The sequence below is a fragment of the Hesperophylax consimilis genome, chromosome 18 (assembly GCF_061612785.1).
Source record: "Hesperophylax consimilis isolate HC1 chromosome 18, BYU_Hcon_1.0, whole genome shotgun sequence".
NCBI lineage: Eukaryota > Metazoa > Arthropoda > Insecta > Trichoptera > Limnephilidae > Hesperophylax > Hesperophylax consimilis.
The window spans coordinates 8,676,242-8,702,870 of NC_142853.1; the positions used below are offsets into that span (position 1 = coordinate 8,676,242).

At 34.3% G+C, this 26,629-nt stretch overlaps 2 protein-coding genes across 3 annotated transcripts in view; both read right to left on the reverse strand.

The window, feature by feature from the left end:
- The window catches only part of LOC149415309 (uncharacterized), a 32,721-nt gene extending 23,600 nt beyond the window's left edge, over positions 1-9,121 (reverse strand). For both annotated transcript variants that reach the window (XM_089642514.1, XM_089642513.1), the window contains exons 1-5: positions 8,253-9,121; positions 2,483-2,785; positions 1,637-1,765; positions 955-1,345; positions 478-654 (exon numbers count right to left, since the gene is read on the reverse strand). In XM_089642514.1, coding sequence (XP_089498640.1) covers positions 478-654; positions 955-1,345; positions 1,637-1,765; positions 2,483-2,785; positions 8,253-8,675 — 1,423 coding nt within the window. In that variant the 5' untranslated portion in view covers positions 8,676-9,121. The remainder of the gene's footprint in view (positions 1-477; positions 655-954; positions 1,346-1,636; positions 1,766-2,482; positions 2,786-8,252) is intronic.
- A 6,770-nt stretch (positions 9,122-15,891) lies between these two features.
- On the reverse strand, positions 15,892-22,397 carry LOC149415310 (E3 ubiquitin-protein ligase RNF128-like). The gene is made up of 2 exons (XM_089642515.1): positions 21,978-22,397; positions 15,892-20,572 (listed from the first exon to the last, which is right to left on the reverse strand). The coding sequence occupies exons 1-2, from the start codon at positions 22,118-22,120 to the stop codon at positions 20,404-20,406; spliced, it is 312 nt and encodes a 103-aa protein (XP_089498641.1). The 5' UTR covers positions 22,121-22,397; the 3' UTR covers positions 15,892-20,403.
- Between the last annotated feature and the right edge of the window lie 4,232 nt (positions 22,398-26,629).

The window sequence follows — 26,629 nt, forward strand, 5'->3', positions numbered from 1 at the left end:
GTGTGAGCTAGCATGCTCAGGATGAATGACAATAGAGAGCAGTGTCACAAATGATACCTCCGAGCTCTAGGGTTGCGGTTGCACCTGGGAGTATTTAAACCTTACCCCGGCACTCTGAGCTCTGCCGGGGTGGACCTTTTATTTTCCTAGATACTTGTGGGACTATTCAAACAAAAAAAACTAGGGGCCTTCAGTGAACCAGGAGAGTTGAGACCACCTTGATGGACTATTTTCTCGCGGGGCCTTCAGAGAACCCAAACAAAGAAGGTCTGCCAATGGGAAAATCCATATCGCTATAATGCGGGAAAACGGGAACCCTCGCAGGACTTGCCAGCTAACTCAAAGGAAGAAGAGGTGAGATGGGAGATAACACAGTGGGCCCATGGCCGGAGTGCTCACGGGAACTACATATCCATATACCGTCTCAACATTAAATAAAAATAACAATATAAAAAAAAATGTCAGTTTGTTAGTTACCAGGATACCAATGGTTGAGTGGTGCAATGGGATTCTGCCGCCAGTGACGAAGCCCCGCGGTGAGGGCAGGCAGGGGCAGGCAGTGACGCGGGGTCCCGCACACCAGGTCGCGCAGCACCGAGAAGAAGCAGGCGTGGGTCTCCTGCACTAGCTCGATGCCCGCCTCTTCTTTGATCACTGTCAAACAAAAACCGAAAGGTTCAAATATTATTCTTTTAACATTGATTTTTAAATGGCTTGGGGATCATAGCAAATAGGTTCTAAATCAACAATAAGCCAATACATAAAACATATATTATTGTCTATTAATTTAAATGATTTTATTTAATTTCAATGTGTACACGCTCACTACAGTCAAATGTAACAGCTAATATCTCAGTACACACTTCTTCATACAATATTGTTTGTCCGCATAAGGGCTCAATTGGACTGCCAAAAAGAACGATAATATTTGAATCAAATGCAAGTCGGACTCACCGATATCTTGGACAGGCGGGTTCTCCACCTTAACCGGAAGCGGACTCACCGCCACAGGAGTGGGGCCCTGTGGGGAGGCGGCTCCCTCCAGCTTGATGTGCCCCTCCGGGTGCCCCATCGGATGAGTGTGGTGCGGCACCACGTCCACATCTGAGTTAGAATCAGTGGCAGGCGTCGGAGGAGTGGGGGGTGTGGGGGGTCGGCGGGGTGGGGGCGGGGGACGGCGTGGAGGGCGACGCGGCGCACGCACTGCAGTATGGTTGGTGTGGTTGGTGGCGTGGCCCAGACTGTTGGGTTGCTGCTGTTCCGTGTGGTTGGACAAGGCGGAAGAGCCGCAGCGGGCTCTGATTGATCCTAGAGTGATGCCGGTTGTGATGAATTCCGCCAATTCCTGAACAAAAATATATTCAGTTTCACTACTCCATATGGACAGAAACAACATAACTATTAACCTTGTCTAAATATTATCTTATCGTCGAATATGTGATCCATCGGCGGCTATCCCCGTGCGCGGATTAATTTTCACAATTCTTTTGTGATATTATTAACGTGCTTTATTAATAAATTCATCAAAAAAGAAGAAAATAAAGAATACTGTGTAATTAATGATATCAGCGCACTAGATAGTGCCAGTATTAAGTTGTTCGGTGGCAATGAATCTGAATGATAAGTGAGGACTTACGGGTTGTTGCTGTTTCCTTCTGCGGTGGGACGCTAGGACCCGTCTTCTCCATTCTTCAGATAAATTGGGGCCTCCCACTCTAGAGCTGGACGGGCCCATTGTTGAGACTATTCCATTAGTATCCGCACCCTAAACATACATTTAATATGTTTTACTCTTGTACACACAGATAATGCATTATATTTCGAATATATAATAATACTAACTCTCTTTTATTATTTATACTGGATTGACTCTCTTACATGTGACAATTTATCAATTACATTACATTTACAAACACTTTGTACAAATGTTCGGACTTTGGACGGATTGTTCAAATTTCAAAGTTGATTTTCAAATTCTGTGAAGGTTCTATTGATGTTCTATTATAATATCATTATTGACCAGTTGCTTCTCAAAACTGAAATAGTAACAGAACTGGGATAGAATTTTCACAGAACTTGAAAATCAACTTTTGATTCTCTTAAAATTCTGTGAAACAACCTGTCCTTAATTATTCAGCACTCAATGTATTATACATAATACATTGAGTGCGATAAGTGACTAACTAACATTTTTGCCTGTGAAAGACCACCCTATAAGCGCGATATATTTTCGTGGCTTGGCCTATATCAGCATATCGCTCACCATACATTCTCATTGGAGCAAGAGATATGCTGAAATAGAATGTGTCGCCTACCTTTTGCCATATTGAGGTTTAAATAAACAAGTGTTCTTCACAATGTCCTTTATCATTGAAAAAAAATCAGTTTATCAGGTTAGGTTTGATCAGTTTTTTTTTCATCACTTTTCAAGACTTTATATCACTGGTCCATATCATAATTTTATCATGGAATGGAATCCTACCTGAAGATGGTTGAAGTTCCTGCGGTGATGTTTGGGCGGGGGTGCCGGGGGCCCCTCGGGGAAGTTCTCATCCTCCGACACCGCGCCCCCCTCCCCGCACACCTCACTCCTGATGTTGGCCAGCTCCTGGAAATACCTCCGCTTGGTCCGGACATGTATCGTGGGGGCAGCGGGGGCTTGCATGGAGGGAGGGGGGGCCACCACGCGCGGGGAGACCCCGGGGGGCAGACCCCCGGCCACTGTGAGCAATCTCTCCCGAGAAACCAGCACTTCCTGCATGGTTCGGTACCACTCCTGGCGCCACTAGAAGTTAATGATCACTTAATATTAATAACCCCTCAGGAAATTTGATATTTTGGATATATTTTGAAATAATTTTCAATATTTTTCAAGGAATGTTTTTGTTAAACAATGCGATTTTTGATATTACAACCCTGCATGAACTGACATGAATAACTTACTTGTTCAGTACAAATTCGGTTACTCACTTGAGGTAAAAAAAAGTGGCTGCAAGTTTATCTTGTTAAAGGCAGTGATTGTTTATTTTGTTTTCATTAGCATTTTAGCACATAAGGCATATGGATATGGGTCACACCCTAGCAATCCTATACATATAATAGTGCATTTTGAAAAATTATATTTGCAATAACGGTTTTTAAGATACGCAACAGATGGTAATGTAAAAAGGTGAGTTAAAAAATATGGGGGCACTAGATTTTATTAAACAACAAAGGCGGAGGTCGAAATAAGTTTGAGAACCTGATGTTACGTACACAACATTTGGGTGAGGGGGTGGGAGGTTCACAGGGATAGTATACAATGATTTTACTATAATTATAAGGATTTTTTTAAATACCAAAGTGAGCGGAGGTCGAAATAAGTTTGAGAACCTGTTGTTTACATACACGACATTTGGGTGAGGGGGTGGGGGTTTCACAGGGATAGTATACAATGATTTTATTATAATGGATTTTTCCCATCTTCGTTGCCACGTGGTATTTCACGGTTGAATTTCTAATTATTTGGTTATTACCAGCAGGAAAAACCACACAATAAGGAATTTTAGTCCATTTTAATAATTGTCACTTTTTTTTTCTAAAGTTCGTTTTCATGGTTAAATTAATTTTCCAAGTTTGAAATTTTTTAGCCTGCCAAAACAATCGCAATCTGAGCGGTAAAAAGCGGGAGGGTGCGTTATGTCATCTGTGCGCTGAACGTCCTGTGGTTAGTGCATTTTTTTATTATTATTTAGTAAGGAATTACAGTAATTTTTTTTCATAAATGTTTACTATCTAACTAAATTACACATATTTTTTTTTCTTAATACGAAAATTTCTTACTGAAATTAACTGTCAACGTTAGAATTTGTAATTCTCTGTGACAAAGCCCGTACACTGAAGTCTACACGGTATCGCCAGCAGGGTTATTGTCATTGCTTTTACGTAAATTTGAAATGAGTTCCTACATACTCATTTTTACAAAAATATTAAATTGGCATGTAAATGATTTTAGCCGCGGTTGCGCTAGTTGTTTGTTTGAGTTGCATTATATTATGTAACAGCTTCTATTTTACCGCTTTTGATTTTAAACAAAAAACCTTCTAAAATGTCAGGAGATACTACAGTGTAAGTTAAAACAATCGATAAAACTAAAAAGACAACAACAAATCATCTTAAACTACTATAAAATAAAACTATACAGCGACCTCTCCTTCTTATTATCAAAGTATGCTTGTAACAGAAAGATATGTTTAGTTATTATGTTGTACTAACTTAACATGGAGTACATTTGAAATCAGATTTCGTTTGACCAATTATGGTGCGTACAAAAAGTAAAGCTTTAAAATCATTTTTCAAGAACGATTTATTAATTCTGACAGTAAAAATATAGAATTAGTGTATTTTGATCCACATGAATATATTTTTTAAAAGTCTAAGGACGGGTTGTTTCGGAGGATTTGAACAATTCATCAAATTTCAATGTTGATTTCCGGGTTCTGTGAAAGTCCTATTCAAGTTCTGTTATTATATCAGCATAGGGTAGTTGCTTGACAGAACTGAAATAAAAACAGAACTCGAAAAAATCTTTCACAGAACCTGAAAATTAACTTTGAAATTTGAAGAATTGTTCAAATTCTTCGAAACAACCCGTCCTTAATCTTAGTGCTGCGAACTATTTGAAATATTATTCGTTATACTATTATTATCATTGAAATTTTATTATTTTGGGTTATTTATAATAATGTTTTAGTGTGATTTGACTTTGTGTCGTATTGATAACTTGTTCAATTTATATATTTTACATTTACATATTTCATTTTTATAAAAAATGGTTAACCCTTTGAATGAACAAGACATTGCTGATATTTTAATCGAAAGTGAAGATGAAAATGTTTATGAGGATCTCATGATTTGCCAATACATTCGGATAGCTCATTCGACGAATCTGATACATCTGATGAGGATGAAACTCTCCCTAGTTGTTCATCATCCAAAAAGAGAAAAGTTGATCATCGTAAATTGGATCAGGGTAAGTTTACGCCCATTATTCATGAATTCGATTAACTAACTCAGGTATAAGAGCAAATATTCCCGTTAGTGAAAAATCATTGGAAATAGACTTTTTTGAGTTATTCTTCACAATTGATATAGTCAAAATAATTGTCAGCGAAACAAATAAATACGCTGCAAAAATTTCTTAAGACATTTCTCTGGAGTCTAAAATGATGAAGTGGAATGACACCATGCCACGGAGGCTGAAATATATACATTTTTAGCCACAATTATGCTTATGGGACTTGTGGGAAAAAAACTCACTGAAAAATACTGGACAAATAATCCAATAATTGAAACACCCTTTTTCAAAGTATTATTTTCGCTAGATAGATTTTTTTTCTTTTGCTCCGAGCTCTTCATTTTTCTGATAATGATGCTACGACAACCGATAAATTATTATTAATTATTGACGGCATATACATTGTATATGTATATACCTATGTTGAATTTTTATAATGAAAATACAATAGCGTTAGTGTATATAATAATACGTATATGTAAGTGTGTGAAAAAAGTTTGTACTTCCCCCCTTGATTCCCTTGGCATCATTCAAATTGTGGTAAGTGAATATGATTTTCATTAAGTAAAAACAAAAATCTGCTCCGATTTCGATGGTTGGCGATTTCTGCAAAACTATTTTTATTTTTTCCTTCTAAATAGCTTAGTATTTGTTTTTTCGTGCTAGTTTCTAAGTAAAAATATTTTTTTTTTTATACTCTACGAGGTAGCATTTAAATTTATCTATATTTTGATTATTGAAAAAACTCCCTCCAGCGGGACTGTTTTCTTTCCAGAAACTCACAACCGGACAGGTTAAATAATGCACGCATTGAGTTATGTCAGATGTTATTTATCAATGGTGTACATAATATACTATTTATGTTTGTTATGTCAGATGTTATTTATCAATGGTGTACATAATATACTATTTATGTTTGTTATGTCAGATGTTATTTATCAATGGTGTACATAATATACTATTTATGTTTGTTATGTCAGATGTTATTTATCAATGGTGTACATAATATACTATTTATGTTTGTTATGTCAGATGTTATTATCAATGGTGTACATAATATACTATTTATGTTTGTTATGTCAGATGTTATTTATCAATGGTGTACATAATATAGTATTTATGTTTGTTATGTCAGATGTTATTTATCAATGGTGTGTAAAATATACAATTTATATTTATCATTTTTATACTAATAGAAGGGGAAAGAAAATGGAAGAGCAACTCAGAATGTTTTTTTTGCGCAATATCAATTCCACTTTCATGGACTTGATTGCTTTCTCGATTCTCGCAAAGTCCACTATTGTGGACCAGGGCAAATAAACGCTTACAATAATACAAATTAAAAAAAACTCACAACTAGGTTATGTAAGACGAGCTGGAGGCAAACCGCTTGAACATATTTTTGACACCAGAAGGTTCGAGAATGTTTTTAATAAAATACGACATCAGTCACATGTTGACTGCCGAAGAGCTAACATTGAAATAACCAGACCCTGCGCAGTAAAGATAAGTTCGCTGAAGTAAAGCGACGGTTTGCAGCGCAGTCCATTGTGGGACTTTTCTGAGCAGGATCTGAATGTTTATTTTTACCATAGTGATGCTAAAAATGAGTGAGGTGAGTAAATCACAACACATTTGTAAAAGTGTAAAACTAAATAGGGTAACAAAATATTCAATTTCGTAAATAAGGCTGAACTTTTGTTAACCGATTTGAGATTTGTGGTTAAGTTTTATGCGCAGCCAGCAATTTGCGTGCCATTGTAAAAAGGACTAGTAATTCATAAGCAGATTTTATTTTAGAGAACTAAATAGTGATTATTACAATGCTAGTTGCCTGTATACTATCAGATTCATTTACTAACAAATCATGGAAATGGATAGTTCATGCCGCCTCCCCTCTCTGCGCACTTGGTTTGATCCCCTTTCCCTGATTGGCTGGACTATCAATTTGGATGTCTGTGGATCCATCAGTTTGATATTAGCACTAAAAAACTAACTAATAGAACTATTGAATTGAAAAACCTTTTAGGTGAAAAGGACTTAAGGCGATGCACTACGTCGTGTAATATTTTAAATCATGCCGCTATCAATAACAGCCCTTACGTAGATGGCGATAAGGTTTAAATTCCCGCTTAACACCATCTGCCTGTTTTGATTTATGCAAGAAAAAAACATGGCCAAAAAGTGCCTTTTATTTTATTTTGTGGATGTTCAGGGATAAATATTTAATTTTTTCTGATCATTTTATAAATAACTTAATTTGCCACATTATACAATAAAATCATAACCGAAAATGGGTTCGTAAGTAGGAGATTTTGAACTTTAAAGCAGTTTTCATAGGCCTTATACATTATTTTTTCTGGGCTTATAAAAAGACTTATCTAAAAAATACTTGATTATTTCAAAGGCCAAGATGTATTCTACTCGCAGTATTTAATTAAAGTATCTGAAACATTTCTAGGCGACCAAATTTTCAAACCAAAAACACATGATTTTGCATTACTACGTAGTGCATCGCCTTAAACATTTCCTCTTCTGGTATACAGCAATCTGTACCAGAATAAGAGGGATTCTGAAAATTATTTTTTTAATTGCTAAAAGCATTAAATGACCAAATACCTAGTTGATACTACAATTAATTAAAAATATATATTAGTTTTATTGTCAATGGCACTTTTCGAGTATTAATTAGCACATTTGGGATCTAATGCTACGTATACAAATGGAAGCCGAACTGTCGAGCTGAACCTCCACTTATGGGAAATAAACGAAGCAAATGCAATTGCTTCGTTCCTTTCCCATAATTCGTGGCTCGGCTCGCTTTTCAGTTTGCAAATGTATACGCACCATAATAGGCTCTAATGCTTGAATCTGACAAAAATATTTTTGTATCTTTTGTTGGTTCTTATGTTTCGCTCCCTGCAATTCGACAATTGTTGTCTCTAAATATACGCAAGCCCAAAACATATGTTTTCCGCCCCATGAATGTGGAAAATACAATATTGGCTATTTTGGCTATTGGCTGAAAAAACAGGTCATGGTATCCAGTCACCCTATTGTTGGAAGAACAAGATACAAATAGCATTCTTCCTTCGCTCTAGACATTGTTTAAATTCATTATTTACTCAATGTTGGTGTGCAATAGGAAAAAGGATAGGAAACCTTAGAATTACAAAAGATTAAACCAAAATCTCACTTGATGCTTTATATGCTGCTTTTTGGCCTGTTGTAACACACTTTGCATCCGTGCAATATCAGGTCTGAATGCGCCATCTCTGAGCTTTCTGTGAAACTCTACCAGGGGAGACGTGAACTGAAATATCTCTCTCGCAAACAATTTCTGAATAGTTTTCTCCTTTTCCTCTTCATCATTCGTCGCAAATGTCGGGAGGAACTTTTTCAAGTGACGAACATCAGTATCACTCAGAGATTCCCAAGCCTTCAGGGATAAGAACTCCTTAAAGATGTCAGGATTCTCACACAAATCCTGGGGCAGCTCAAACGTCGTGCCGAGAATTCGGGCCGGCTCCAATCTCTCTTCATCTTGCGAGGAAGAGTCTCCGGAACTATCTGATGAAGAAATGGAATCATCACTTCCCGAATCATCTTCACTATCCATTTCAAAGAATTGTGTTCGAACTAATTCGAGATATTATATAAGGCCTTCCGACCTCTTTTTGTAGATTCACATTTCATTTGCATTCTAAAATCTGATACACAAACCAGATTCTATTTTCAATTGTTTATGTCAAGAATTCAAATCCTGAGAACGCAAAATAACACGACGAAAAACAGTCACATATACCGGTAGCATTTGCCTCAAAACAAGGGCCAGTTTTTTTTCAGGTTGCTTCGAAAAAATCGTACAACCGTGAAGTTATCTTTTTGCTTTGTGCATATATCGGAACATTGGTAAGCGACGCGCCTGGCCGGGAAAAGGCAGAGATGACGACCGCGCAGAGCGACATTTTTATTCAGTGTTGTCAGTGGTTCAGTTACGATGACATTTCGCGGGATGAGTACTCAATTTTTCTAACAGTACTTTTCCCAACGTGAGTGCACGGGTTTTTTTAAATAATCGCAATATGTTATAATTTTTTTCATAAAAATCCAAAATAATTGCCATCGTTTATAATATACTAAGTCAGCCCGCAGACGGAAAATTTTAGACGCGGCACTACTAACTAACCGGAAACTACTCCAAAATTCTGCAACATTCATATAAATTCAAAAAAGACTCTTTAGTGTCGTGACAAAAGATATTTAGCTCTCGTCTGAGGGAGCTCTTATTAACTCTTGAAACAAAAAAATTCAAGCTGCCGTTAAATAAAGTTCACCAAGGTATTTCACCGTCCTCTCGATAAGCAGCAAGACAATCCATTAAATAACTTTAAACATAGAAGCAACACGTAAATAAGAAATAAGCCGGGGAGCGTTTCACTACAGATAAGTTAAATGCTCTTAAGAAAATGTCTGTTTCTACCGCCAAATCCTATGAATAAATTTACAAAAAAATGCCAGTGTCTACACGACGATCAATATTTCGTTCATCAGTGCAAGCCTAGTGTTCAACTAGCAAATAAATAATTAAGCCTTTGAAAGGGCAAAATAAAGTGTAAGAAATTATTTTTGACCAAGTACTTTGTACAATGTTCCGATTATGCTCATTCATAAATAAACCACTCCACCGTGGTTTATTTATGACCCCACCACTACGTACAATACTAATTAACTACATAATTCTATGGCGTAGTCAGCTGTTGGCTTGTTTTTTTTTTAAACGTCAAAGTCGATTAAATTGTGAGTGGTGTTTTCGTGATTAAATTGTTTTGCAAAACCGTTTACATGAGAAGAGTAATTTTAGGCATTTGCAGACATAGTCCATACATCCATTATAAGGAGAAAGTGCAATATCTACGCTAAGATACGGTACCAGTCGTTCTGGAAAAGATAGCAAAATCGATGTTGTAATATTTCATCAGTAAATAGGGTTTTATCATAATCTATATTTGTGTAAATTGGCTCTTTTGGTGTTAACCATGAATATTAATATAAACGGTAATTATTCGGGATCGCTGGCCACGCCTAATACGATTTTTTTAAATAAAACCTTTTTGGTTCATTTTAATTACTATAAAAGGAAACTATCCTCACCATCTCCAACGATAGTTGTGTCAACTTTAAAGTTCATTTTACAGTCCACTCTTGATTCGCCTATTGCGATCATGTACTAAGGATTGCTTCCCAGGCGATCGGAGATGCTATAACTCTGTAACAGCAGGTTATTGCGTGCACTCTCCAACGGGTCCTGTTCAGCATTGAGTTGGCACCAATCAATACCAGATATTCTGGCTAAAATAGGATTCTATGGACGGGATAATTTGACGCAAGACCTGTGACACTTCGCAGGTGCAGAACTAACTTACCAATGCTGATGCCCCTGGGAAGACGTACTAGGTTAATTCACTGCCTCGTGGAAAATGTGAATATTTTATTATTCCAGATGTTCTTCGACGGCTTTAAGCTCAAAGTATCCATAACTATTTTGATTATATGTACATACATGTAACTTTTTTCTCCTACATTATCTAAGCTAACAATTTTAATTATATGTACATACATGTAACCTTTTTCTCCTACATTATCTATGCTAACTGTTTTTTTGTAATTTTTTTATCTCTTTTGCAAAATAAATATTCAATATAGAGTTTCAGTTAAACTTGGGAGGCGGGTATGAGAACTGCCATCCAAGGAACCATTTGTTGGATAACCATCACCCTTGCCATAGGTCAGCCCAAGGGGTCCGCTACGTTTGGTGACTTAGCAGGAGTGCCTGGGTTTGTCTAGGTCTTGGCGGCGGATACGTTTAGCCACCAACTGCGTGGCAGGTCGGATTAGGAAATACCAGTTGAAGGAGACCTTTAGACTTTTACCTCTCCAGCTGGACTCAGTCTCGACCCATCGCCTTGCACTGCAGTGGGAGGGACGAATTCATACGGGTGAACACAATACAACGAAGAATTTAGTTTACATATTAAAACATAGTAGTATGGATAGTATAAAGTAATTATAAATATATTAAATTAGCCGATGTGTACCAGGTGTTGCTGGAGGACTTTTTAAGATATACAATTCCATAGTACATTGGTTTTGAGGTTGTGAGCAATGGCGGCCGGTGGTCAAAATATGTGGGGGTTCACCGGATTACAACATTAAGTCAGAAAATAAATTAAATAAAGGTACATATGTATTTATAAACAAGTTCTATTCTCCGCTCATTTTGTTTTGTTGAAATCAGGCATAGACTTAATAAACCTTTTTTCAATGCTTAACACTGATATTGCGTTCAGTCTGTCCGGGCTCAACGTGTTTAACCTTTCCTCATCTGTGGTGTGTATTTACTACACATTGCTTCTAATAACTTTAATAACTCTATAAATATAATAAATTCTGGGTTCAGATTTTAGTTATTCCTCCGTTATACATTTATGCACTGAATTAAAAAATAATATATTACATAGTTTTCAAATTCAATTAAAAATCAGAGTTTTTTGTTAAAAATCGGGAACAAATACACCAATACAATCAACCGTGTGATACTAAATACGCGAAGAGTGTGCGAGGAAATGACACGCTATTGATGTCCCGCTTTAATTCGCTATGCGGGAATATGAGACATCCACACTTCTGCAGTTGTAGTTTTTGATTTAGACCATCGATACCTACAACCGCACAGCTGTGTTTGTGCCAGCTGCGCCGCTAGCCAGTTGGCCGCGAACCGTCGTTAGATGTGGACCCCTCGCACGTTTCTTTAGCATATGCCGATGGTTTTTTCATGTTTTCAGCAATTAAATTACAATTATTATCACTTTTGATATAAAATATAATAAACATGATCGATTAGCTATGAATATTCATATTTTTCCGATATTAAATCGCTTATTTTGAGATGTGTATTGACTACACAGCACCGTAACGCGTGTATTTTTTTGGCACAGTAAGGGAAAGGTTAAAAAGGATTTTATTCTTTTTAACGTTGAGAAACATCTTTAGCTTTCAACTGAGGTCATCCCGAAGGTCATGAATGGTGAACACACGTTTTAGTTATTTCACAGTCTCGGAAAAGTCTTCTAATAAACAAGTACTATAAAAAAGTTGTAAAATTGATAAAGCGCCATTAGCTTTTGAAAAATCGTCGCGGGCGTAAATTGCACAGAGTTCACCTTTTAGCTGAACTTTATTTAGGAAGTCATATGTTTTAAGCTTCACATTGAAATCATGTTCTGGGAAATTTGACCTGTATCGATTTTTATTAACTAGCTCATTATGGTGTTTAACTTAGGCACGGTAGACTGAATCCAATTGCATTCTTATGTCAACTTTTCCTAAAACCTCTAAGCCCAAAATTTTTTGTAAATGTAAATGACAAGAATTATGTTTTTTGATTTTTTCAGAAAGGTGAGTTACATCAGTAACACCGCTGATTGTCCAAACTGAATCAACATCGTAAATTAAATACGGAAAACAAAATAAACTATTCAATTGATCACATCCACAGAGCCACGAAGCTTTGTTATACATTGTTTTGTTAAATGATCGAGTAAACTTCTTCGATCCAGATTTGCACTCTTGTTTTATTATCAGTTCAGGTTTAGGTGAACCGGCATTTTTTATTATCACTTTGTTTTCAAATCTCGACCTATTGTTCTTAATGTATTCCACATTCAAACTCATTCCTAATTTATACGTTGAACAAACACAAAGTATATCCTTATTATCCAACATTGCAAAAATACACGAAAAAGTAATAAAAAAACAAATTACTGATTATACAGATAACCAAAAATGTATTAACCCTAGTCAATACGGTTTCAGAGATAAACTTAGCACACAAGACGCAATTGCAGAATTAACTAAGCTTATTTACAAAACATTAGATAGAGGCAAAAAGTGCTTAAGTATATTCATTGACCTCTGTAAAGCTTTTGATAGTGTCTCACATTCAAAATTAATTAATAAACTAAATAATATAGGAATTACTGGCAAAGCTAAAACATGGTTAAAAAGTTATCTCTATCAAAGAACTCAACAGGTTAAAGTAAACAACGAGTTAAGTGAAATAGAAAATATAGATTTTGGAATTCCACAAGGAACTGTTTTGGGACCTTTACTATTTATATTATATGTAAATGAACTTTTTGAACTCCCAATCATTGGAAACATTATATCTTACGCAGATGATACAGTGATAACTATTGAAGGAAATTCTTGAAATGAGGTCGAAGCATCAGCTAATAATGCCATAAATATCGTTAAACTATGGTTTGACAAAAACTTATTGACACTAAATGTCGAAAAAACCCATTTTATACCTTATAGCCTAACAGGGAATATCTCAAATGTAAATCTAAACATAAAAATTCACGAAAGAAATTGCCTCCTTAGAATCGCACCCTGTAACTTAAACTGTATAAACATTAGTAGTAAAGAAGAAATAAGATATCTTGGAATAATTATTGATAATAACATCAAATGGAAAAGTCAAATAAATTCCACAGTAGACAGAATGAGAAAACTGATCTATATATTTTTTAGACTAAGGAATATTGTATCATTAAAAATACTAAAAGATATTTATTATGCACTTGCGCACTCTGTACTACAATATGGAATCGTGGCTTGGGGGGGTGCATATAAATCATGCCTACTCCCATTGGAAACTATTAAAAAAATATTAATAAAAATCATCTTAAAAAAGCCATATTACTACCCAACTATAAATGTTTTTCAAGATTTCCCGGTTCCCCCACTTACAAAAATTTATGACAAAATTGCACTTCTACAAATACATAAAGATTTCTTTAGTAAAAATAATTTACCACAATTGAATATTAGCAAAAGAATAATATCTGTTGGAGGACTAACCGTGCCACTAGCACGAACCACAACAGCACAGCATCACTTTATATTCAAGGGTGTAAAATTATTTAATAAATTACCCCTTGATATACGATCGGAAGAAAACTACGAAAAATATAAAAAAAAAAAAAAAATTAAAATACTCTTGTACCACCTCATAACTTTACTTATTGTTTAGAAATATGTTTTTGCCTTTTCAATTCTTTGAATCATTTATTAACTAACCTATATTTTTATTACTTTTATTGTTATTTTTTGGTAAATTACTAATATTTTTTGTTTAATTTAAACAAATGTAAAAATATTTTGCTGTCCTCTCCTAAACACAAGCAGCTGCTTTATTAGGAGAGTGATTGAAATATTGGTGTTTATATTTTTATAAAATTGTAACCTTGTTTATATGTTTCAATAAAAAAATAAATAAAAAATATGCCTTATTAATAATTGATATACAAGATCGATATAACCTGCAATTAAACTTCAAAACTTTTGCAGAGTAAGAAAAGTTTTAAATGCAACAGACAATGCCCGGCAAACGGCGCGTACTGACTGAACTGATAATAAGTAATCTGACCATCACTCATCTCTTAATGACAAGTTTTATCTTGTATGCTTGTATCGAAGAAGCGGAACATTCGCTGAAAAATAGCAGATGGTAAATTGAAACCACGATTTCGACAATTATATCAAACATACGCGTTTTAGTTTAACTTTCTTCTGAATAAACCGTTCCTTCTGATGTGGTGGTAAAACCCCGAACGCCGTCCATGATATGGTATTATTTGCAAAGAATAGTATGCACTGGTATGTACCCACGCTTTCGACTGTTCCACAGAATATGCGACAAAGCAGTTAAATTTTGGATCGCAATCGAAAACGAACTGCTACGAACATAGGCACAAGTCAAAGTCGGTCTGCAAGTTAAGCGCGCTTAATAAGTAGGTACCTTTTGAATGAGATATTATAACCGAACCGAGTTTCGTATTGTGATTAGCCATGTCGGAAATCTTGTTGGTTGTTCGGCGCTCGGGAGCACATATTAGCTGGCCGCCACTGGTTGTGAGGCCTTTTTAAGACATATAATTCAGTAGTACATTAGTTTTGAGGTTGTGAGGCCTTTTTAAGACATACAATTCAGTAGTACATTAGTTTTGAGGTTGTGAGGCCTTTTTAAGACATACAATTCAGTAGTACATTAGTTTTGAGGTTGTGAGGCCTTTTTAAGGGTGACCGGATAAATCATCACAATGATAATTCATCACATCTTTAAAAAGTTATATAGTCATGGAAAGTGATGTAACAAAAACTTTATTAACTGGGTTAAGTAGGTTAGGTTCGGTTTAAATTTTTTTTTTCATCGTCTCTAATGACTTTATGTATATCACTTTTTAAAAGTTTGTTGAATTGTCACTGTGTTGAGTTATCATGGAACCCTTTTTAATACATACAATTCCGTAGTACATTAGTTTTGAGGTTGTGAGGCCTTTTTAAGTTATACAATTCCGTAGTACATTATTTTGATGTATCTCATAAGGTTTAGCCAGCGTTTGCAATGTAAGTGCCTGAAAATATTTTTTTTATGACATGATTACAAAACATCGACTTTTCTCTAATTTCTATAAACATAGTATTCATGTATTATATGTATAAATACATATATACCTTCTGGAAGAAATTATCTAGATAGTGAAAACCCTATTAAAATCCGTTGCGTAGTTTAGAAGAACTGTGCGCACAAACAAACAGACTCGGATAGCGACTTTATTTTATACTATTTAGAGATAGTTTTTTCTGAAATAATTATAAATGTGTAACACTCGTAGAAGAAGAATTACACTAAGAAAACGAAAATTATATTAAAAACTATTTTCTTTTATTATTCACGTAAGGTTGTTATAATATTTTTTTGGGAAAAGTAAATGAACATGTTCAAAATGTTTTTGTAAAGAGTTCCCTTTATTTAAAACTAGTTGAAATTCCGGGCATTACTCGGGCTTAACAGAGTTTTCGGAATCAGTCGGATACAGTAAATTTCCTCATATTTTGAACATCAAGTGTCCAAAATTTTATTAAGTAACTTGAAAATAAGAGGAGAATTGTTTACATCTGATTTTGATAAATAGAATAAAAAAAAATTGTACTATAAAAGTGAAAAATCAAATAAAATTTACACAATTAAAAAAAATTAGAAGTAAAAAGACAATAATTTATTAATAAACATTTTGTTTAAAAGTCGTCCACGCTTGCTAAAGCAAGATAAGTGACTGACAACATGTCCGCCACGGCACTGCATAGTAAAATTAGCCATTTGAAGGTCACCAGCATAGATGTGCAAAATGGGTACCCAAAACCATTTGAAATGCAAAATGGAAATGGGTCAAAACTTTTCCATTTGAAAATGCAAAATGGTTTTTAGAAAAGCATTTCAAATGCAAAATACCTATTTTCAAAATGCATTGAAAATGCAAAATGGTTTCTCAGGTCAAACAATTAAAATAATTATAGAATTTTTAAATAATTTTGTGTATATTTAATAATGGACATCAATGTAGAACAAACATATTACATGATGGTAAATCCAAAAACACCACGACTACAGATTATGAAACCACAAAAAAATTGCGCGGGACTAATGTTACCAACGTAAAAACTGCTATCTAACATTTAATATTACAGCGTCATGGCCCCATGTTCAGTATTTTTTGTAATGATATCACTCAATTGCCAGGGCTCCTACCAGGGAGCAACTTGACAAATGGAAATTATCTCTCATAGCGAGGTTGAGGACCGACTGATATTTGGGGCTTATGAAAAAAAGATGAGTGGAGATAGTAGGAAGTATGTTGCAAAAAAGCATTTAAAATGGAAAATGCATTGAGAAAAGCATTTAAAATGCAAAATGGAAAATACCCATTTTGCATTTCCATTTGAAATGGATTTATTTGAAATAAAGCACATCTCTGGTCACCAGTGACCGGCTTATCAAAAAGTTCAGTAAAAATATGTATAAATAAAATAAAATCACTGTCTCAAAAATTATATTTATGGGGAAAAAAAGCACACAATATTATAACCTATTTATGTTATTACTATACTAAAACTAAGAAACACATTGTTTATCAAAAAATATTATTGAATAATTTATACTGTTATAAGTTGTGACGCTGTACCATTATTATTAAACTCTTTATTATCTCATGGACAAAAAAAACAGCCCGCCACTTTTCAAATCATATTAACACATTGTGTTGTAAGTATAATACATCAATGGTTGTAATGTTTTGAATAGTTTAATCTCGCGGAAACTGTAGTTCTTTACTTGTTTATAATATCTTTTTTTTTTGTCATTTGTAAATATATTGTGAAGGTATAAAAACTTAATTTAACTTAAGGCGATGCACTACGTAGTAATGCAAAATCATGTGTTTTTGGTTTGAAAATTTGGTCGCCTAGAAATGTATTGGCCTTTGAAATAATCAACTACTTTTTACATAAGTCTTTTTATAAGCCCAGAAAAAAATAATTTATAAGGCCTATGAAAACTGCTTTAAAGTTCAAAATTTCCTACTTACGAACCCATTTTCGGTTATGGTTTTATAGTATAATGTGGCAAATTAAGTTATTTATAAAATGATCGGAAAACATTTAAATATTTATGCCTGAACATCCACAAAATAAAATAAAATAAAAGGCACTTTTTGGCCATGTTTTTTTCTTGCCTAAATCAAAACAGCTGGATGATGTTAAGGGGGAATTAAAGCCTTATCGCCATCTACGTAAGGAGTGTTATTGATGGCGGCTCGATTCAAAATATTACACGACGTAGTGCATCGCCTTAATGGAACATTATTACTAAAATATACAAATAATTATTATTTATACTTTAATATACAACCGTTCATTTACTAGATAAAAATAAATGTGTTTTGAACATCAACATGGACGATGATTTAATAACTTCAACATGAACAGAATGTCACATGGAACTAACACACCTTTTCTAATTATATTTTGTTTGTGGTATAATCCACTTTTTACATAATCAAGAACATTTTATTTGCTAGGTTTTAACGAACTGAAATATTATATTTGACCAACCGAACCTGTCAACGTTTTTTGGCTTACTGAAAAATGACTTGGAGTATTTATGCTGTTTGTAATTATTACATCCGTAAAGTGCACACAAAATCTACTTTTTGGAACATTTAACAACATTTATCAAAATACAAATTAGAAAGCGCAAAACTCCGCCACTACGTACTATATAATTAAATTTAATTTGACACCTAAAAAAACTTCCTTAAATCCACGAAAAATTTTGGATATTTTTTCCAATTATCGCAGAAATTATGATTATTCTACTTATGGCGTAATTAGTAAATGTTGAAAAATTTTGAAATCAATGTTTAAGATTTTTTCAAATTATCACAGATATTATTATTGTTTTATTATTAATGTTTACATCTAAGTACAAAATATAGGCACAGTTTTATCAATTGAATACTTCAATAATTTTAAAACACCCATTTAGTGGGCTGAAAGATCATAGTGCTTGAAGCACAAAAGTTTTACAAAAATAAAATATTTTATCAAGTACCTTGATGATATAGTTCACCCCTATTAGGAGAAGGCACAAGAAGATTTAATCTAGTACCTTGATGATAGTTCACCCCTATTTGGAGAAGGCACAAGAAAATTTCATCTAGTACCTTGATGATATAGTTCACCCCTATTTGGAGAAGGCACAAGAAGATTTTATCAAGTACCTTGATGATATAGTTCACTCCTATTTGGAGAAGGCACAAGAAGATTTTATCAAGTACCTTGATGATATAGTTCACCCCTATTTGGAGAAGGCACAAGAAAATTTCATCTAGTACCTTGATGATATAGTTCACCCCTATTTGGAGAAGGCACAAGAAGATTTTATCAAGTACCTTGATGATATAGTTCACTCCTATTTGGAGAAGGCACAAGAAGATTTTATCAAGTACCTTGATGATATAGTTCACCCCTATTCGGAGAATGCACAAGAAGATTTTTGGGTTTTTTGCCTTAACAATGTTTTACTATAATTAATAAAATTGTATAATATGATTACTGATCACAAACCTACATAAAAATAACCTATTTCGAACAAATATTGTTTCTGTCTAGATCAGTGGTTCCCAGTTAGTTTTACCCGAGTACCCTTTGAGAAAGAGCCTAGACTCTCGTACCCCTTGTAGCCAAAATGATAAATAAAAAAATAAATTCATCAGTATTACAATATTCTTCCTACAATAATGCAACCGCTTTGATATTGGTCAATGCCCTACCCATGTAGGTATTAACTCTGTTATATGCAGATTGATCAGCTCAAAATATGTTTGCTTTCATGTATCCCTCCGAACAACCTCACAACAGCATCTCCTGATGGTAGTTTTACCACTAATTGGGAACCACTAGTCTAGATAATTAATTTAGATATTATATGACAATGATGTACAAACAAATTTCTCCATATGAACTAGCGATATGCAAGGACAATAATTTGTTATTTGTTTTTTTTTTTTAAATAAGGAATGAAAACAACAACCATTAAAATTATGTTCTATTCTATCCAGACTAAGGACGGGTTGTTTCGGAGAATTTGAACAATTCATCAAATTTCAACGTTAATTTGCGAGTTCTGTGAAAGTCCTATTCAAGTTCTGATATTATATCATTATAGGCTAGTTGCTTGACAGAACTGAAATAATAACAGAAGTAGAAAATATCTTTCACAGAACTCGCAAATTAATGTTGAAATTTGATGAATTGTTCAAATTCTCCGAAACAACCGGTCCTAAATGATGTCCATTCAATATGTAATCTATTCTTTCCAGAGCAAAGGATATTCATTCAAACCAAAGATATTAGAAGAACGAGATGTGCTATGAGCAGTTCATACTGTGTGGAATTGTTTTGCCCAGTGTCGCCGGTTTTGTTCACCAATACTACTGCACGCCTTCGCTTAAGCTAAGGTATCCGCACTAATACATAGAACAGATTTCTGTGCGTACACGTCCCGATACCGTTCAAAGTACCCTAATTAGGTAGTACTCCGCCTACGGTCCGGCGGCCAACATAGCATATCTCGTTCTTCTAATATCTATGATTCAAACTATGCATCAATGGACGCTTTTTAACGCGGATTACCTTAGTGTAATATTTAGTTGTTTTATGATTTCTCAGCGATAAAAATATTATATATGAGTATTTATAGTATTGAAATTTCAAAGGGAGGCGTGAAAATATTCTAATAAGACTGGGGTGCTGCGAAAAGGTTGGTCAGGTTTTCTTAGTGTATTTATTGAAAATCAACGGCTTTTGAGTTTGAGTCTTGGAATGTGTTGAAAAGAAGTTCAAGGGGTTGGCAAGGAGGACAGAGAAGAAGGGATTGTAAATTAGGCTGGTTGACTGCAGAATGGGCAGATGTCGCTATCTTCCAGCCAAATCCTGATGCAGTAGGTGTGGAAGCGATGGCCGCAGAGTATCATATTCACCTCCTGGTTGGGATGTATAATTTCCTCGCAGATACTGCAATGACTATTGAAAATCGCGGGACGCTGTATCCTGAAAATTTATTATTTTATTTACTTGCACAAGTTTAGTGCATTGTTCATTACTCTATTACCTGACACAATTACCATTTGGTTTAGTGTAAATAGTAGATTTTAAAGCATCCAGAGCAAGATTGCATTATTTTCCATTTTCGGAAACTGAAATCCTTACTTCTCATTAGTTTACAAAATGTTTTTAAAATAAAATGTGCTTATTAAAGTGAGTCAAACACAGAAAGAGTTTAAAACAAATGTAAAAATTTGGATTTATTCAAATGATCGAGCCTTTACTGGTGCCCTCACCCAAACGCCTTGTCATTGACAGTTATTGCAGTATGGTGCTAAAACTTACTGTATATGTATTGTGTAAATGCAAACAATAATGAAACCAAAACAAATGCCTTATCACTGTAAGTTATTATAGTATGTATTGTGCTTAAACTAGCTGTATTTGCATTTTCTATATGTAAACAATAATGTAACCTAAAATAATGGATTGCTGTATGGGAACCCATATTAAACATTAATAAGCAAACCATAGACAAAATGGAGAAATAATTAACTAAAAATTCTGCCTCAATACAGATTCGCCTAGTGAGGCAGGTTATGCACAACCTAAAATATAGTATATCATGCCATTTCTATATAACACTCTACATTCATATCTACTTTTTTCTTATATTAGAAACTGCTGTATTATTGTAACATTATTCTTTCAACAATTTCAATGTTTCTAACCGACATATATTTATACAACTTACTAATGATATATTATATATTCTGTAAATTTTTTTGATGAAATAAATAAATTTAATTTAATTTAATTAAGTGTGTCCATATTTCCTGTATTTTTTACCCACTCTTCTATCGTCTTATCAATACGTTAGCATTTTACTTTGTAAATCCTTGCCATATTACCATAGTTGTTGAAACATAAATAGAGCCTTGTTGCTCTTTAGAGAGGGTATGCGGTATCCATCAATATATTCAATATTGACTGATTTGGTTTGGCGGTAAGCCTTTGCATAGTCGGTTAATCAAAATTGTCAATATTTACATCATTGATGTGACAAATTTGTCGTTTACAGAGGCAATTGAAGGGCTTCATTTGAGACTACTTTGCTTAACAGCGAATGATTCGAATTTTGAAGAGACAAATTATTTATAACCAACAAATACCTTATAATATTAATAATACCTCCTTCAGTTGAGTTGGATCAAGGTGGATGCATTATTAATATTATATGGTATTTGTTGATAGCGCCATTGAGGTGATTTTTCACAAAAACAAATAATTCAAATATTACTATTATTGACTGTCTCCGGGCCCTTCAAATGGAAATCGCTTCTGTGAATGATCAATTGGTCGCATCATTGACTAGTTTTAAGTTTACTTACATTTGACCAATAATACTTACCTCACGTTAATTGGTTCCTTTGGACGCTCTCGCGTGTGCGGTGTATTTTGCATGGCTTGCCTTCTCACAAAGTAGGCCGTAATAGCGGTAGCCAAGATTGAGAAGGTTACGCCCAGTATCGCAACGAAAGCATGGTTACTCATGGTTGACAGCTATTCAACTAATATCCCAAATGCAACGCAATATGCACTGTTGAATAATAACGAGTGAAACAAGCACATAAGCGAAGGACAACAAATAAAAATGACAGATTCTGTAAAACCACAGTAGAGAAGGAGTTGTCACTTTGACAAGTGTTGACAAGACAAGTATGCTTTGACCACAAATAAACCCCTCTCGCTGACACAACTCATAAATAAATCACTCTATTTTCCGCTTTACACGATTATTATTTTCATACTCACGATTTCATATAAACATATAAACAGTTGCCATAATAGAAGAAATAATATAAAATGGCATGATGGCAGCACCTTGAACATAACCATAGATCACAACCATAAATATAAAACTCTCTAGTAGTGATGGGAATGATCGAAATATTTATATAATCGATTTTTTTTAACCGAAACATCAAAAGAATCGAATGAATCGCTCGGAGTGCGGGAGCAATAGCTACGGACAGGGGCAAAAATTTTTCCGTCCGGGGGGGGGGGGGGGGGGGGTAGGATTCGAAAATAGAAACTCGATTATCAAGACTATTCCTATCGTAAAAAAAATTGTTTGCATATTCCGGTTATATTTTTGGTAAGCAGGTACTAGCGAAATTTCAATCACTAATTTTCATTCCTGGCAATGATTCCCTTGTTGTCTGCTAGCAACATTTGTATTATTCCTGTTAGCCACGAATTTCAAATATGTATGCATATGCAATTAACATTTTTATAAATAATTAATAAGATTCGAATATCTATATACGTACAATTAAAATAAATTATTATACAAGTTTTTTAAGTACAAAGAAAAATATTTTTATGTACATTATTATTGTGCTGTAATTTTCATTTGCTGTACTTTGATATTTGTTTTATATAATATTGTAAGCTCCTGCTGAATAGCTACTTAGTGTAGCCAGTAGGTACAAATTCCCATTAATAATATTTATAATGTACCTCTTAATAATAAGATAATAATTATATGCCGTTTTGTTAAAAATAACCTCTAAATCTCATTTACGTTGTAGGCGCCTACTAGAACCCAAAACAAACCATTCATTCATTTGTAATTTGTATGCAATTCACAAATTATTATTAAGTAAATAAAGTTATTTTACTACAGAAAGCGTTTCATTTTAATTAAGTTTCATATTAACTAAGAGACACCGATGTTAGTTTCATTCATGTTAATTTCAAATAAATTAAATATATTTGTTTGTAGCATAGGTAGCAGATATATTATGTTTATATGAACGAACACATGTCACTTGATGAGTTTAATATATACTGAATATTGTATACTGCCCGAAGAAGCTACGGTTGTAGTGAAACCCGATCAGCATTAAATATAAAAATGGTGTTTGCTAAGTTATTGGTTTATTTTATTTTAAATATACACTACCCGAATGTCCCGAATAGATGATACATAACCTAAAAATAACATAGGTAGGTATTAAACCTTCAATTGTGAAAAACTATCACCATGAAAATCTTTTACACATAAACTATACCTACTGGAAACGTAAATCGTCAACTAAAAGTATTAATTCATAATTTACAATTCACACACGAGGTTGATTATAACATCAACATGCTTCAGTAGGCAGCCAACAATGTACTTCGTTTGTCAAGCAATCTGAGATATTTTGACATCTCGAAATATAACCTCTCGAATATGAGAATCGATTTGCGTTTTCGAACGAATTCTGACAGTTTGAAAACGATTATCTCGGACTGAACATTTGAATGATTTCTGACATTTCAGAGCGATTGTCTCGATTCCACTTTCGATGACATTGGAAAACGATTATTTCGGACCGTGCATTCGAATTAATTCTGACCAATCACAACGCTTGGCTGGCATCGATTATTTCTGACCAATCACAGCGACGACTTTCGATGACGTTTCAAAACGATTGTCTCGGAGTTGCATTCGAATTAATTCTGACCAAACACAACGCTTGGCTGGCATCGATTATTTCTGACCAATCACAGCGACGACTTTCGATGACGTTTCAAAACGATTGTCTCGGAGTTGCATTCGAATTAATTCTGACAATGAATCGAGATATTTCGAATGGTAAAAAAGATCGAGTAAACCATCGATGATTCATCGATTCCGCCCATCGCTACTCTCTAGATCGATATCTTCGGGCTTTTTGTATGTAACGGAATTATACAGTACTTAACCACAGATATACAATCAGTACCTACCGTGCGGAGCAGAGCAGTAGACAAGGTAGAGGAAACTCAAGGCCATTTAAAAAAAGATGCGACCATTGACAACATAATTGCTCTCAGCCTACCCTATTCATTCACTAGCCCAAAAAAACTATTATAAAAATAAAAATGTCCTTGAAGCAGAAAAATGTCGAAATGTTTTCCAAGGGCAAGGTTCATCTGACTAAGAAAATAAACTTTTACAGTGCATTTCCCTAAGATGAAACTTGTTAATCTGAGAAGAAGAAACCCAAAATGACAAGAAATTTGCAAAAACACTAAAGAAAATTTCCAAAACATGATTGTCCGACAGTACGACGAAGAATTCCGACATTTTTCAGCCTCATGAACTCATGTTTACATATGTTTAAAAATCTTTAATTTCACCAAAACAATAAGATAATACAGGATAACACTAATCAATAACATGAATAAGTTTATCGATATAATAAATAACATTTATACGTTCCATTGTTCAAAAAACCGAACGAATAACCTTAAAACTGTCAATTCACTTTAAACTTGAACTTATGTAGGTAGGTTGAATATATGTTTGTAACTCGCTAACACTATACTGGCTAATATTGTATTTTTATCACGAACAACTTTAACACGCAATATTTTCGACGGAAATGAGTATTTCGGCAGCAAATGACAACCCGCGTGTATAAATAAACCATTCTCATTTTGTTTCAATGAATTGAAACTGTCAAACGGCAAAATTCCGTCATCTCTTTCTGTTACACGAGTCATTATGGTAGAGAGCGAGAGATCAAACCAATCCTTCTGCTCTCACCAATGAGATCTGAGCTTTTAGCCATATTATTCGTTTTCTATAAGAATTTTGAGGTGGGCGTGGCGGTTTCAAATGAGTTTCAAGGCCAAAGCTGAGAGAAATGCCCCTGATCACAACCATGAAATCATCTGTCACTGTCATTTGCGAGCTTTGACACGTGCTTTGTCATTACCAATCGATGTTTTCGTCCTCACGTTCGTCTTTGAACCTTTGTCATAGTGATTTTCATAGGTACATATGCCTTGGTAAAATTGCCTACCTGATCCATAATATCTCGATCAGTACGATATTCGTATAATGTATGAGGTGGAACTAACAAAACGCAGCAGCGTAGATACCAAAGCAACAGCTTTCCCAACCCCGTTTCCATAAATAAACCACGCACCATGTTTCTATTAATTAATTAAAAAGTATGTTACGATATCAAGTTAACTAGAAGATATTCTTTATTCTATGAGTAAACTTATTTAAAGTTCTCGTGTATTATTTCCTCAAAACAAAATGTCAAATCATCAAACATAATAATCTAAAAGTAATTCACACGCACAAAAAGTAATAAATATAAATTGTAGTTAATACTTAAACCTGTTTATTGAAAGTTTAAATATAAAATAAATCAAATGCAACATTTTCACGTAATATAACTACGCGACTAGGTAACACAATGAGAGATGGCAGAAACAGAAAGTCAATCATCAAACATGTACACGAAATTCACGATACCTGACCGTAATACACACTCATAAAAAGTAATGAATAGATATTGTACTCTTTTTACTAATAGTTTTAATATATATATACATGTAACATTTTCTCGTAATATGGTTACGTAATAGTGACAGGTGGCAGACGTCAAATAATGTCTACCTTCTTAAAATGTACGAAAATCGATAGTACCAACTACCAGAATACCCTTTTCCATCCCGATTAGACAAACTGGATGAAAAAAGGTGTCATGTAAAACAGCCATAAACTTTCAAACAGTGATGGTATGCCGAAAAAATAAATCACCCTCGCTTTTTTACCGAAATTCCCCATATTTCATAATTTTCCCCAGATTCGAAAAACTCAGTACCTACTTCATTCTTGAAAAATGCCGGTGGTAAACAGGCGTAACAGCTTTCGATGAACGAAGGGAAGGGGGGTAATTGTTGTTAAAATGATGTTTTATTTCCTAATTTTTTTTAAATCTAAAACTGCACAAGAGTCCCAACCATCTGTATCCAGTGAAACTATGAAATCCTCAATCAGAGTATGTTGTGATCCTTAAGGTAGCGGGAAGGGGAAGGAGTTGGAGAAGAAGAAGGTGGGGAGTACCTGGCTATTCAGATCTGGTCATCAAACACGGTCAAAGCCATTTAAAACAAGGTTTCAGTTCTGAATGGTGGTCTTACACCAAGGCGATACTGAGAGTATCTAGCACTCTGGTAAGTGCAGCAAATATACTACAGTTTTATTATTTTAAATGAGTAAATTGTGAA